At 38.9% G+C, this 14,029-nt stretch overlaps 2 protein-coding genes across 9 annotated transcripts; both read left to right on the top strand.

Moving 5' to 3' along the window:
* Positions 1–334: 334 nt before the first annotated feature.
* On the top strand, positions 335–5,330 carry LOC117544036 (zinc finger BED domain-containing protein 4-like). 2 transcript variants are annotated; one of them, XM_034212808.1, is made up of 3 exons: positions 335–349; positions 2,849–4,250; positions 4,522–5,330. In XM_034212808.1, exons 2-3 carry the CDS (start codon positions 3,641–3,643, stop codon positions 4,938–4,940), a joined length of 1,029 nt encoding a protein of 342 aa, XP_034068699.1. In that variant the 5' UTR covers positions 335–349; positions 2,849–3,640; the 3' UTR covers positions 4,941–5,330. The 2 variants fall into 2 exon arrangements, with proteins under 2 accessions (XP_034068699.1, XP_034068698.1); XM_034212807.1 differs by lacking the exon at positions 335–349 and having other exon boundaries at positions 2,621–4,250.
* Positions 5,331–6,060: 730 nt separating this feature from the next.
* LOC117544037 lies at positions 6,061–13,975 on the top strand. Of its 7 annotated transcripts, XM_034212809.1 has the most exons (8): positions 6,061–6,359; positions 7,283–7,327; positions 7,427–7,474; positions 8,381–8,452; positions 10,236–11,309; positions 11,445–11,600; positions 11,846–11,938; positions 13,245–13,975. In XM_034212809.1, the coding sequence occupies exons 5-8, from the start codon at positions 10,254–10,256 to the stop codon at positions 13,551–13,553; spliced, it is 1,614 nt and encodes a 537-aa protein (XP_034068700.1). In that variant the 5' UTR covers positions 6,061–6,359; positions 7,283–7,327; positions 7,427–7,474; positions 8,381–8,452; positions 10,236–10,253; the 3' UTR covers positions 13,554–13,975. The 7 variants fall into 7 exon arrangements, with proteins under 7 accessions (XP_034068700.1, XP_034068701.1, XP_034068705.1 ...); XM_034212810.1 differs by lacking the exon at positions 8,381–8,452; XM_034212814.1 differs by lacking the exons at positions 8,381–8,452; positions 10,236–11,309 and having other exon boundaries at positions 13,245–13,974.
* Positions 13,976–14,029: the final 54 nt, after the last annotated feature.

The following is a 14,029-nucleotide window of genomic DNA, read 5'->3' as shown; positions in this document are numbered from 1 at the left end:
AGAGAGATCTCTCTTCTGGATCGGAAAGATCGAAAATACATCATAGACGCATTTTTTTGTCTTTTTGCATATTAGAAAACGAGTCGGCGACACTAAGACTGCGATATAATGCTTATGTAGCAATAATACATGACATGTATTTTTTAAATGTCTCCAGTACCGATAAAAAGACCAATAACGTTGGAGCTTAACGGCGCGTAAAACACACGTGATGACGTCACTAACGAATCGACGACTAAATTAGTTGGCAACTAATTTGATAATTGATTTTAATTAATGGATTAACTTCAGCATCGTTTTTATCGTTTTAATGCCATTGAAGACCAGTTTAGACCAGACAAAGACGAAGGTAAGCCATGTTAGCGTTGTGGGCTACCTAGCGCCACTTGTTTTGATGTTCATTTTTGTTGATAACGTCGCGAGTTTGTATCTTTCAGTGTTGAGGTGGGCACCGTTAGATTCTGTGTGTCCTTGCGATCATAAACGATGTGTTGGATGTGCAGCTAGGATAAGTAATAAGGGAAAAGATTACCCGTGGACAGTGTTGTGCTAGTTACTGAAAACCTAGTTACCATTACTAGTTACTTCATTTCAAAAGTAACTCAGTTACTTTACTGATTGCTTACACCAAAAAGTAATGCGTTACTGTGAAAAGTAACGTTTTAGTTACTTACAAAAAGGGCTCCCATTAATGCCCTTATAGCCTTCATTTCAGTACTGTTATTGCATTGGAGAATAATACAATCTGTTGATCAACTTGCATTATATGCAATCTGGATTGCATCGATATTAGCTGGCTTTCCATTTTTGTATATTCTTTCTCCAGGTAGTTGGAAAAAGTGTTCCGTCCCATATGCCGCGTGCCGCCCGGACATGCTATCATGCTAACTAGCTCCCTGAAAGCGGGTGACTCCACTGTAGCAATAGCCTGCATGTGTTCTACAACATACCGTGCAATGGCTTTATCCACTTTTCCCTGGCTAGCAGTCCCTTGGTTAAAATCCAGCCGCTGCTGCTTAGGTGGAGGTGGAGTGGCGTCGGCTGAGTCTCTGTGGTCTTAGCTACTAGCTTCGTCCCAGCATGTTGTTTTTGCAGATGTTTTAAGAGATTTGAATGACTGGTTTGGGCAGTAGATAGGATCTTTGACCCGCTAAGACACAACTTACATTTAACTAAAACGTTATTTTCTTTGTGCTCGACAAAAGTGAAATAGTGAGAATATCTCCAGGTGGAGAAACTAGACTTGAGCTCCGCCGCCGCCATGATAGTCTTGTTAGTAAACAACACAAACACGCCCACAGCGCGTCTCCGCATGTGACACAGGAAGTATCTAAGTACATTTACTCAAGTACTTAAGTACAGTTCTCATCTCTGTTCGCCTGGCTGTTGATTATATAAAAAAACTAACGGAGTAACGCACCATGTAGTAACGGTAACTGAGTTACTGAATTTAAAAAGTAATGCGTTAGAGTACTAGTTACTGCCAAAAATAACGGCGTTACAGTAACGCGTTAGTCCCAACACTGCCTGAGACCAGAGATGGGGACTCGAGTTTGTGACTCGGACTCGAGTCGCACTTAAGTCGCAAACACAGAGACTTCAGACTTGACTTGGACTCGTGTTTTGGGACTCGTGAACAATCATTGTGTTTTCTATTTTTGGCGTATTAACATTGAGGAAACTCTGAAACGTCTGACAGGCGTCCTTCCTTTTTTTCATGGTAACCATGGTAATCTCATTACGCAAGTGTGCGCCTCTCGCACTACCTCATGGTAACACCATGGCGACCGGCGGCACACCTGCAGCTGTACCGCTTGTAATTAGGTTCAACTATAAACACTTCGAACAAAACGCCGGCGGCACCAACAAAAGGAGCGCACACTGCAAAGTCTGCAATATTAAAATCAAGGATGCTGGTGCAACAACGTCAAATTTCATCAGGCACTTGAAAACTCACCCGGAGAGGTCAGTCACATTAACGCATATGGACGGTTAGCAAACATGTTTAGCTCAGCATCAGCTATGTAATGTTAACTTAGCTTGCTACTAGCTTTGTAACTGAATATTTGAAAAGATGAGTGAATGTTTGCTTGTCACACTTGTTTGCGTTGAGTGGCGTTGACATCCAACTCTTGACATGACATAAAAAAGGTCGGTAACGTTAATCATTACGTTCCGCTGCCACCATCTACTGGCTAACGTTAAACGTAGAAAAATACATAGTTACATACATAAATACATCTGTCGGTTTATAGGCAGGTTACAGGTTTATTGTTGACCACGTAACGTTAATGTTACAGGTTTATCAGGTTACCATTACACTGGGTTTGAGTGAGAGGATAGAGGAATATGTTTATTTATAGTAGACTTAAAAGATGTCATTAGAGACCCAGTGTAATTCAACAATACGGTTACAGAGGTCACATTTTAAAAATGTTGTCCACTGGCCAAATGGCTAGCCTAGTGAATGTTGAAATGTTTCCAGCCACTCAATAGATTGCCATTGTTATTTGTGGCTGGTACTGTATGTTGCACGCACCATACTGTATGGTGCGTGCAACATACAGTACCAGCCACTTGCATGATTTGGTAAATGGTGTTAATTTTGTGTCCTGCAGATGAAGCCTACTATAACTGTGATTGGATGATTAGTAATTATTGCATGACTAATGTTAGCAATATGTTCCTGTTACTCTGACTTTGTCTGTATTTTTTTATAGCAACCCTCTCTATATTCAGAAATAAAAGATTGGTTAGATTAGCTACACATACAAATGTTAGCAATATCATCCAGATCTTATTACTATAATTAAGCGCCTAATTCATTTTCCATGTCGTTCATGTACAGGTTTTCTGAATTCAACAAAATCAAAAACCAGCCCAGTGAAGAGGGACAGAGCAGCCTTGATGCGTTCTTGACTCAGGCAAAAGGTGTGCAGATATACAGCCAGAGCCATCCCAGACAGAAGGCCATTACTGAATCCATAATACAGGATCTCATCATTTCATGCAATCTGCCTCTGTCTTTGATTGACAAGCCTAGCTTCAAGAATTTCATGTCAGTGGTAGAGGAGAGATACTGCCCAGTAAGTCGAAGCACCGTAACCAGACGTCTGAGTGAGCTTGCAGCAGACAAAGAGTCCAAGATCAAATCCAAACTAGAAAAGACAGACAATGTGTCTGTGACCGTTGATATCTGGAGTGACCGAAGCATGCGTGGCTTTTTAGGGGTAACAGCCCACTTCATGGAAATAGAGAAAATCAGCCCAAGCCTGCAGACAGTTCTCTTAAGTTGTGAACGATTCACAGGGTCACACACTGGAGAAAGAATAAGTGAGACATTTGAGGAGATATGTGACAACTTCAATATAAAACACAAATTAGATTACATTATCTGTGACAATGCAGCAAATATGAGGAAAGCCTTCACTGTTTGTTTCCCCTCTGCAACAACTGAGAGTGAAGATGCTGAAGACGACCTGGAAAACAGCAACTTATGGGAGGATATAAGTGAGAATATCCAGAACGATGTGGAATCTATCCAGAGCAGCTGCCGTCAACAGCGACTACAGTGATTTGCACATTCATTACAGCTTGTTGTGCAGATGGACTGAAGGAGACAAGGACTCTGAACAGTGCAATGGCAAAAGTGACAAAATTCTGCAGTTTACTTCATTCCACTTGTGGGCTGAAAGAAGCATTTGAGAGACAGTATGGAGCCAATCGAAGCATCCCCTCTGCTGTATCAACACGATGGAATTCAACTCTCCGCCTTGTGGAGGCAGTCACTGACCTGGATCCTCAAAGCCTAAATACTCTTCTGGAAGCCCAAGGACATAAAGGCCCGTGCTTATCAGCAAGAGAATGGAGTCAGCTGAAAGAGCTTGTGGAAATGCTGGCCCCATTTCTTCAAGCAACAGACCTCACACAAGGGGAGGAAGTGGTGACTCTAAGTGCGGCTTTGCCTTGCGTTCTCTCACTCAACAGCCACCTCAACAGTATGCTGAATAAAACTCGGCATCTGGCCGGTTTTGTGAAAGCTCTCCAGAAGTCACTGCAACGCCGTTTCCGGGGGATCTTTGCAAATGTCAGAACGGATGACTCGGCTCAACCTGCAGGAGATCTTCCATTTGGAGATATGGTCTACATGATGTCTGCACTACTAGACCCATCATTCTGCTTCTTTTGGCTAGAGCAAGATGTCCTTGCACCAGATGAAGTCACGAGTGAGGTGAAGGAGATGATAATGGGTAGGTGAATGTACACCATTTCCAAACGCATTATCATCACATTATGCATCATTCATGGCTTGAAGTTTTCAGGCACCAAGTTAATACTTAATTCAATACATTGTAGACATTTCCTTCTCCTCCCAAATGTTCAGGCACTCAAATCTTTTCACGCTTTCAATAACATCAGTAAAATCTCATTTAGACTTACTTATCGTTCATTAACTTAACCATCACCACTGTCAACGTCATAATACTGTAACTAACCATGATTTTTGTGAAACTTTTTCAGACCTTGTCTTGGCTGAGGCTCGGAAAGTCACCATACTTGCTGAGAGCAGTAGTGGAGAGGATAATAAGGGTGAGGAGCCACCTGCTAAAACTCCACGCCTTTTCACTGGCTACAGGAAGAAAAGCAAAAAGAAGGATGACCATGTATCATCTGTCAAGGCTGAGCTCATTCGCTACATCCAAGTGTGCTCTGGTGAAGAAGACCAAGCAGACTGCCTAGGCTTCTGGAACAGAAATGCAAAGGTCTTCCCAAGGCTCTATCTTGTGGCTATGAGAGTGCTCGCTGTTCCTGCCACCAGTGCACCAGTGGAAAGGGTATTCAGTCACGGAGGCCTTATAATGCGCCCTCACCGAGCCAGGCTTAGTGCAAGGACACTGTCCAGCTTGATCTTTTTGAAATGTAACCATTCTGTTGCATAATACTTTTCTAGGTCTTACAGTAGGCCACTGGAGGATACCTACAAGCTTGTGAATGTTTTGTGACCCATACCCTGTGTGTATTAAGAGAAGAATAAGGTAAACCATTCTGATCTTATTGCAGGTTTATTATTGTAAATATGTTGTTCTTGCCAAAACAACACAAAAAGGTTACTGTTCCGTTAGTAAAAGAGTCAAGATAGCCAATACCTCCAGTGATATTCCATATTTTGTTCCTTGAGTTTTACTTTTATGCAAGGAATCATTTTTGTCATACAAAGAAAGGTGCCAATTTTCACAAATGGTAGATATGTCTTTTGGAACAGGTCATGTTTTAATATCACCAGTTCAGTATATTTCAGATAATATTGCAGCAATAGTTTTTTAGTTGCAAATGGCACAGAACAAATGTTTACTTTGAAGTACTTTTAACACAGCTTCCCTGCGGGGGATTAATAAAGTATTTGTGATACTGATTTGTGATTCTGAAGTGTTTTGCTTATAAGTTGTTTGCATTTAGCTAAAGTGTGATGTTTGTCCTCACATTGCAATAGCCTGTTTAAAGTGATCATATAACAACTAATCAGTACTGATACTGTATGCTAATAGATATAGGAGTGATAATAATACAGTACATGCTTTGGATGTCTTAGATATAGCTGTGCAGTATTCTTAACAGACTGGATAGCAGCAGACAATAGAAGGCTTATTACAACCAGAAGAGACTTGAGACTTGACTTGGACTCGTGACCAAAGACTTGTGAACACCTCTGCCTGAGACACAGTGTCGTGAGAAAAAAAAACAAGGGTACCCGCCGGCGGGGACCTTGGGGCTTAACAGGTTAATAGCCTTAATTTTCGCTAAATTGATTTATCAACTTTTAATACTTTTTAAGACCCCGCGGACACCCTAAATAATACATATGACATATTTTTCAAATGTCTCCAGTACCAATAAAAAGACCGATAACGTCGGAGCTTAACGGTACCACGGTCTTTAATAATTCAGCCCCGGGGCTCGGTACCCATCCCTACCACTGATACAATGATGATGTAATTGCCTATAGACATATCCTTAAATAATGTTAGCTCTACTGCACTCTACTGCACACACTCAAAAAAACGATTCAAGCCCTTCTTAGACTTGACACATTAATAATTGTTTCACTTTACTTAAATATTTTTATTTAAGAAATAAACCTAAGTATAGTTCATTAGTGTAACACAAATTACATTAATCAATTCACTTATTAAATGTATTTAAGACAGAGCAACTCAAAATGAATTGTTTTCATTTGGGACCGCCCCTTTGCACATCACCTTTGCGCATGCACAAAATCCGTTCTGTCATTTGCCGCCTTTTGTCTAACACTGACTGTGGAAACTGACTGGGGAAACTGACGGTGGAAAGTCTATTATTTGGTAAGTATTTGTTTTTTCTAGTAGTTTAGAATGTTCCCTGTTTCCAAGTAGGCCTAATGCCTTTTCATTATATCGACAAGAATATTTGAAACCACCGTGTTATATTTTGCTCCGTTTTTAGTTGGGTCTAAACAGCAAGCTAGCTAGCTTGCTAGATATGGTTAGCATTGAATACTGGATAGTAGAGATCATTAGATTATATTAAATTAGATGTCACGTTATTGTCATTGAACACAGTACACCGAAATTCAGTTTAAATTCAACCAAAAAATGCAAAGAGTAATTAAAGTGCACGAGGTAAAGCAGCAAGCTAGCTAGCTGGATAACTGGTTTGTTAGCTAGCTTGCTAGATACGGTTAGCATTGAATACTGGATAATGGAGATCATTAGATTATATTACATTCGATTTAACGTTATTGTCATTGAACACAGTACACCGAAATTCAGTTTAAATTCAACCAAAAAATGCAAAGAGTAATTCAAGTGAATGAGGTAACAGTATAGGAGGCAGAGCCTGCATGCAGCCCAGTAAGCGCCGCCATTTTCTATCATAAAGCTCAGCAGGTCTGTCCATCTCTCTCCTGGCCTTAGTGCAGGCAGAGGAGGACAGGCGGAGCCACTCGTTTCTGTAGGAGTTCAGTTGAGTTTAGTTTTTTACTGCCAAATATTTAATATAAATAATGAGATAATATATATATGTGAATCTTGTATGGGTTACCTCACTCACAAGCAGGCACCCAGAGTTGTGCAGAAACGTAGGCCTGCTTTATAAAACATGTCTACTAGACTCTTAATTTTAAAGTGTGATCTGTTATCATTTTTTTTTTGGGTTGTGCAATCTTAGGCAATTATGTGTTGTCTGTGAAAATTCAAATATATAAGCATTTTAATCACCTCTAATATATTTATGTTGTCTTTTGCAGTTTGATCAGCATTAACAAGCATCTTGGGGCAACCTCTTATTTATGGTAAGTACACGGCTACTTTCACATTACTTGCATAAGCTGATCTGTGACATTGTCAGTTGTTCAGTGTCAATTGCTAATTCTCTTTTTTCTCTTTTTCAGGTTATGCATGTGGCAGTGCAAACACTGCAGTTTGGAACTAGCTAGCAGGTATTTGTTGTTAAAACATTTCCGGCAGACACATGCACATTTAAGGGGCAGTTGTCGCTATCCATGTCCATATACTGATTGCCCATGTTCGTTTGACACATGGAGTAAACTTTTAAATCACACATACAAAACTCATGCTAAACAGCTAACACCAAAGCCAGTAGAATTACCTACATTTAAGTGTCATGTGTGCTCACGTAGAGACTTAACAGAAAAAGATTTCTTCCAACATATTAATGGACATCTCAGGCATAATGAAACTGTACCATGTATGTTTCTAGGATGCACATTTAAAACTAACATTTACAGTACATTCAACACACACAAAAATAGGAAACACAGACAACATTCACTTAAAGACTTTATAGCCAATGTTGTCAGTACAAGTGGTGAGTTGGATCAGTCACACAGTTCTGCAGTTGGTCCAACGGAGTCTGTCGATATAGACCAGGAATATGAAACACTAAGTTGTGGTGATGCTTCAGAAATACACCTTCCAAATTTAATCGAAGAAAAAAATTGCATGCATTTTATTGAAGTTGGAAAATATTGTTCACATTCCAAAGACAGTTATTGATGAAGTCCTTTCTGAACTTCACTACATATTAAGTACATCATCTTTGCCTGTCACTAGAGCTATTGTTTCTGATGTATTACAGAGCCATAAACTACAGGTTGAAGATTCAGTAGTTGGTGAGCTTTCCACTGCTCTATGCAATTCTAGTCCATTGGCCACAGCTATTGCAAAGGATGGCCCTCTTGCTACAGCATATAAACGTACACAGTACTATACATCTCATTTTGGTGTTTTAGAGCCGGTTGAGTACATACTAGATGCCCAGAGGAATAGGACATTTCAATATATCCCTCTGTTAAAGTCTTTGCAACATTTGCTCTCTCATAAAGGTGTCCTTGAACATATTGAAACGCAACAGCGGCTATTGGCTGTTCCCCAAGAGTACAGAACTGTAAGAGACGGTGAGTACTATAAACAGAATTCGTTTTTTTCTGATGAAGGTTTGAGAATCTCTGTAAATCTTTATGTTGATGATTTTGAGATTTGTAACCCTCTTGGGACATCTCGAAAGACACACAAACTTTGTGGTGTATATTGGGTTTTGGGTAATTTGCCACCAGGTTCCCATTCAACACTAAACTCAATCTATTTAGCTGTTCTATGCAAATCTGATGATGTTAAGACCTATGGCTATGGAAAAGTGTTGGAGCCTCTCTTGCAAGACTTAAGCATATTAGAACAGCACGGTGTATTTATATCTCAGCTTGGTCAGTTTGTTAAAGGTTCTGTCCAGTGTGTTATAGCTGACAATCTTGGAGCCCATGGGCTCGGGGGATTTGTTGAGAGTTTTTCAGCTGGGTCAGTATGCAGGTTTTGTATTGGAGTCAAATCAGATTTTCAGACTAAGGATGTCCAGTCAGGTGCTTTCCAACTGAGAACAAGAGACATCCATGATGTTCATGTCCAGTCTGCTCAGGAGAATGCAACTATTTGCTGTGGTGTAAAAAAGCAGTGTGTTTTAACAGAGCACCTTTCCCATTTTCATGTAACTACTGGTTATCCTCCTGACATTGTGCACGACCTTTTTGAAGGTGTTGTACCAGTTGAACTGGCTCGTTGTATGAGTTTGTTGATCTCCAAAAAATACTTCACTTTTGAAAGGCTCAACACATTGATTCAGACATTTCCGTACAAATGGGGGGACAGAACCAATCGCCCCCATGCCATACCACGCTCTTTCACATCTAGAAACACAATAGGTGGCAATGCGCATGAAAACTGGACCTTAATAAGACTGCTTCCCTTTGTGATTGGGCACATTTTACCAGAAGATGAACCAGCGTGGCAGCTAATTCTAGATCTTAAGGACATAGTTGAGTTGGTTGTGGCCCCTGTTCACACAGATGAGACCATTGCTTATCTTGAAGCCAAGATCTATGATCATAGGCAGCGCTATCTTGAACTCTTTCCACATGTAAAGCTCTTACCAAAACATCACTTTTTAGAGCACTATCCGCAAATGATTCGTTGCTTCGGGCCTCTAATTGTACTGTGGACAATGAGATTTGAGGCTAAACATAGCTTCTTCAAGCAGGTTGCTCGTCACACCAATTGCTTTAAGAACATACCTCGTTCACTAGCTACTAAACACCAGTTCATGCTTGCCTATCACACACATTCCTCCAGTGTCAAGAAGTCATCCTTGGAGGTCACACATGTCTCAATCCTGCCTGTTGATGTCCTTAATGAGGGAGTCGTGTCTACACTGAAACAAAGTTTCCCAGATGTGACTGAGGTTCATATGGCAAACAATGTGTCTAGCTTGGGTATACGTTACTGCGAGGGGATGATTATTGTACACGGATCTGCAGATGGACTGTCTAAATTCCATGAGATCATTAAACTTTGCATTGTTAAGGAGAAGTTGTGTTTTCTGGTAAAAGACGCATGTGCTTGGTACAGAGAGCATTATGGTGCTTTTGAGCTGTCTGCCTCGCCCAATACAGAGGTTGCCGTTATTGAGCTTGCTGACTTGGTAGACCCCTATCCCCTTGTTGACTACATGGTTGGGAGTTTGCGCATGGTAATGTTGAAAAGATTCATCATTGTTAAAGGTGAGTATCATTTTTAAACCTAAATAGTCTGAGCTCTGGATAGCAGGCTCTGACAAAAACTGTAAAACCATTTTTATGTTCATCTTTGATATAATCCTAATGTGTTTCTTTCACCTTGTTTCTGCTCTAGATTAAAAGGTGTTCCATAATGGCAGGTCGGGCGCTTCTGCGCATCATCTTTGCCGACCAGTCTGACTCTAGAAAACTGACCCTGGATTCGGGAATCCCAGCAACAGTTGAAGAACTGCACACATTTGTCAAGACATCTCTTCAATTGAAAGAGGACTTCCGTCTGCAATACATGGATGTTGACTTTAACGAGTTCATGAATCTTACATCAGTGTCTGAAATTCAGGATAAAAGCACACTGAAAGTAATTTACTCTCCTATATTGTCAAATATTGAGCCCTCCATCACTTTGTACACAGTTGACTCATTTGATAAGACCTCAATTACTGGAAGCTCAGAGCCTCTAATCCCTGAATCATCAATAGCCTCATGCTGCAGTGATGATATGGTGTATACGTCAACCCCGCATCCATCCCCTGAAGCTCAGGCCTCACAATTGTTATCCTGGCCCACAGTTTTTGTGGTTCCTAAGCTCACCTACGAGGCTGAATTTGAGCTTCATCTAAAGAATGCAGAGTTTGAGACAACTGGTACATACTTCCAGCCTGGCCTAAAGCTGAAAGGAGTCATTCTTGATGGCCTAGCCCAAGAAATGATCAAATTCACAAAATATCCGAAAGACTATCAGTGTGAAGAGGTAGCTGCAGCGTTGACGAGGGCCCACCCTTGTTTGGGGCAGCTAGGATCCAAGACAGGATTTGGGGGGTGGAAACAGTCTCTTAAGTACAAAATGCAAAACTATCGTACAAAGCTTGGCCGTCTTGGACATCCTGAAATCCTTGTGAACTCCTTAAAGCACAAGAAAACAGGCCAAGGCAAAGCTGCAGCAAACATAAAAAAAACAAGAAAAGCTGAAGTAAACTACATTCCTCTGCACCCAAAAGGCGAAACCACAGAAAGCTTGGAGAACGAGAGAATTGCCTTATTGTCAGAACTGAAAAAGCGTGACAATGAAGTGGTGATAAAAGCAAAAATGGAAAAAACCTTCTCCCACAGACGCCTTGAGATTGTGGAGCAAAGGCCTTTGATAGGGGACTTCAAATGCAGATGGCCTGCTCTGTTTCAGCAGAGTGAAGTAAGTACATATTTGTATTTGTTGACAGTCTTTTATTATTGTCTTTTGTGATTCATGTCTACATCCTTGCATGGTTGTGATTCTAATAAACAAGTAACAATTGGTTGTATTGTGCTTGTTAATAATATTTTTAAGGTGAATGCGGAGTTTTTGAGGATCACAACATCACCACTTCAATCAAAGTTCATGTGGCAGCTGGACCACTTCTCAGACAAGCTCTTGAAGATCTTCAAGACCAAAGGAGGAGTGAAGGGGCACAAAATCAAGGAAGCCCTTGCAATATCAGATTCGGTTAGTATAAATGCAGAGAACCTCGTTTTTCACTGTATTGTTTTTGTCCATGATCATATGAACACATTTAAGAAATTGTCTGCTTTTATAGTGTTTTTAAGGCAATAGCTTATTGTGGAAATGTAGGTGTAAGGAGTCCTGCTTAGGGACACACACGACAGATACAGCCCTCTACGTTGTAAACTACCTGCTCTGTTGCACATGCATTGTGCTTAATTGTCTTTTATTTATCGCCCCTGCTTTAGTTTGAAAACATCCACATCAAGAGGGGGTGCATCCTGCGAAGCATCGCGATCTACCTCAACGAGGATCCAGACTCTTTTTTTAAGGAGTATCAGGTATGTTTATCACAATATGTTTTCAATGTATTGGTTAACAGTGTTACCCACAATTATAACCACCATTACTTACATTTATAATAAGAAAATTATATGGCACACAACCCTATCCCTGCTTACATCTAAATATCTTATCACATATCATAAATACATGCAGAAATAAATAAATCTATACATTAATATAGGAATGAATATATGTAAGAATGAATAAATACAGAAATAAAAAAATAATAATAAATAGATACAGAAGTAATTTCATCGGGCAAGTGTTAAAATAAATATAGAAAAAAGTGAATTAATACATTTATACAGATATAAATACATCTATAAATTAACATAGGAATACAATTGATAAATACAAATGTGAATTAAAACATGAATATATCTGGAAATAAATACAAATAATAAATGAATGCTGAAATAAATATTTACATTTATATATAAATACATCTATAAATGAATAAATAAATATGGACATGAATACATATGTAAGAACTTATAAATAATTGAATAAATACATAAATAAAATAATAAATAAATGCTGAAATATATTAATCAATAGATTCATGTTTAAAAAGGTATGTGAATGCAGCAATTACTAAATTGTTAAAGGAATAATTACATAATCACATAACAAGGAAATAAATTATTAAAGAATAAATAATCAAATACATATCGAAATAAGTAGGTAAATGCATAATTAACTACAGGAATAACAACAAATTACATTATTAAGTAGGGACGTAAACAAATAATACCTGAATTAATAAATAACATAAAGTTGATAATCAAACAGAACATACAGGAATATATCTTTATAACTTATTTATGTAAACATTTTCTTACAAGCTTAATTTAGTTCTGTGTTGGAGGTCCTAACCTTCTCTGGTATCACTCGGACATTTTTGTCCAAATTGGTAATTTTTCACATCAGATTTGGCTATAATGATTTTGTGTTTTTTCTAGATACTTTTTGGAATTTCAATTTTTCTAATCGGTCTCGAATACACTGTACAAATTACCCTAATTGTCCATTTAAAAAATGTTCCCACACTTCCCAAAAAGTGTGGGGGAAAAATATTTAAATATAATATTTGTATCATATCATTTTATCATTCAAGTTTTTGAAAGTGGACATTTTTATCCTGAGTGGCCAAATAGGGTAGTACATTTGAGTGATACCAGAGGGTTAGTCTAAAACTGTTTTGATCAATTAGGAGAGCCACATAAGTAAATCTGCTTCTATAAAATGTAGTAATTCAGGTTTTAGTTAACACATATGTTGTATGTTTGTGTCTTTGTTCAGGCCTCTGCCTCTGAAGATGCCAAGAGGGACATGGCAAACACAGTCATGGGCATATACACACTTCAAAGAGATGTGGATGGGCAGCCAGAGGACGTGGGAATTGTCATCGAAGGCAATATAGTCATGGACAACTTGGGCAGCGTGATTGTGGGGTTTGTCATGCTATTGGGACTTATTTATGCCCTGGATTTGAGCTTTCCGGACAACCTCAAACACACCTTCGAGTTCATGCAGAAGGTAGTGATGAATCTGGATGGGCACAAGCTGAATGGTAAAATCGAAAGTCTGAAGATCAAGTTGTTCGATTGAAATGTGAAAAAGAAGTGACTCATGAGTTCATTGTTGTCATTTTATTCACGAGTTTCCTAGTCAGAGCAGATTGAGCCGTTATATCAATCATTTGTTCTGTGCTTTTCTGTATTTGTTTCAACACACTGTAACACTATTTCCATATGTTGGTGTTTGCAGTGCACTCTTTATGTTATGTGTTATTGTCCTGTTAGAAGAGCAGTGCATACCCCTGTTATATTGTATTCATTGTATTTGGCAAAGGGAGATTTGTAAGTTAATTATAGGAGTTCCATTTCTCTGCCATTTTAAAAATGGTATTATCTTTCAGAAATGTTTTTCATCTTTCAGTGTGAATTCATTCATTTTAAAAAGACTGTATTGAATGGAGGATTGTTTTGAATAATGTGAATTTAAAAATAAAAAAAACTAAACCATGTTTTCTATCATGTGTAACACATTTTTATTAAATTATATTTAACCTCATTATTTCATTT

Source organism: Gymnodraco acuticeps, unplaced genomic scaffold, assembly GCF_902827175.1.
Source record: "Gymnodraco acuticeps unplaced genomic scaffold, fGymAcu1.1, whole genome shotgun sequence".
Taxonomy (NCBI): domain Eukaryota; kingdom Metazoa; phylum Chordata; class Actinopteri; order Perciformes; family Bathydraconidae; genus Gymnodraco; species Gymnodraco acuticeps.
The sequence above is the reverse complement of the archived record's forward strand: the minus strand, read 5'-3'. Positions and strand labels throughout refer to the sequence as shown.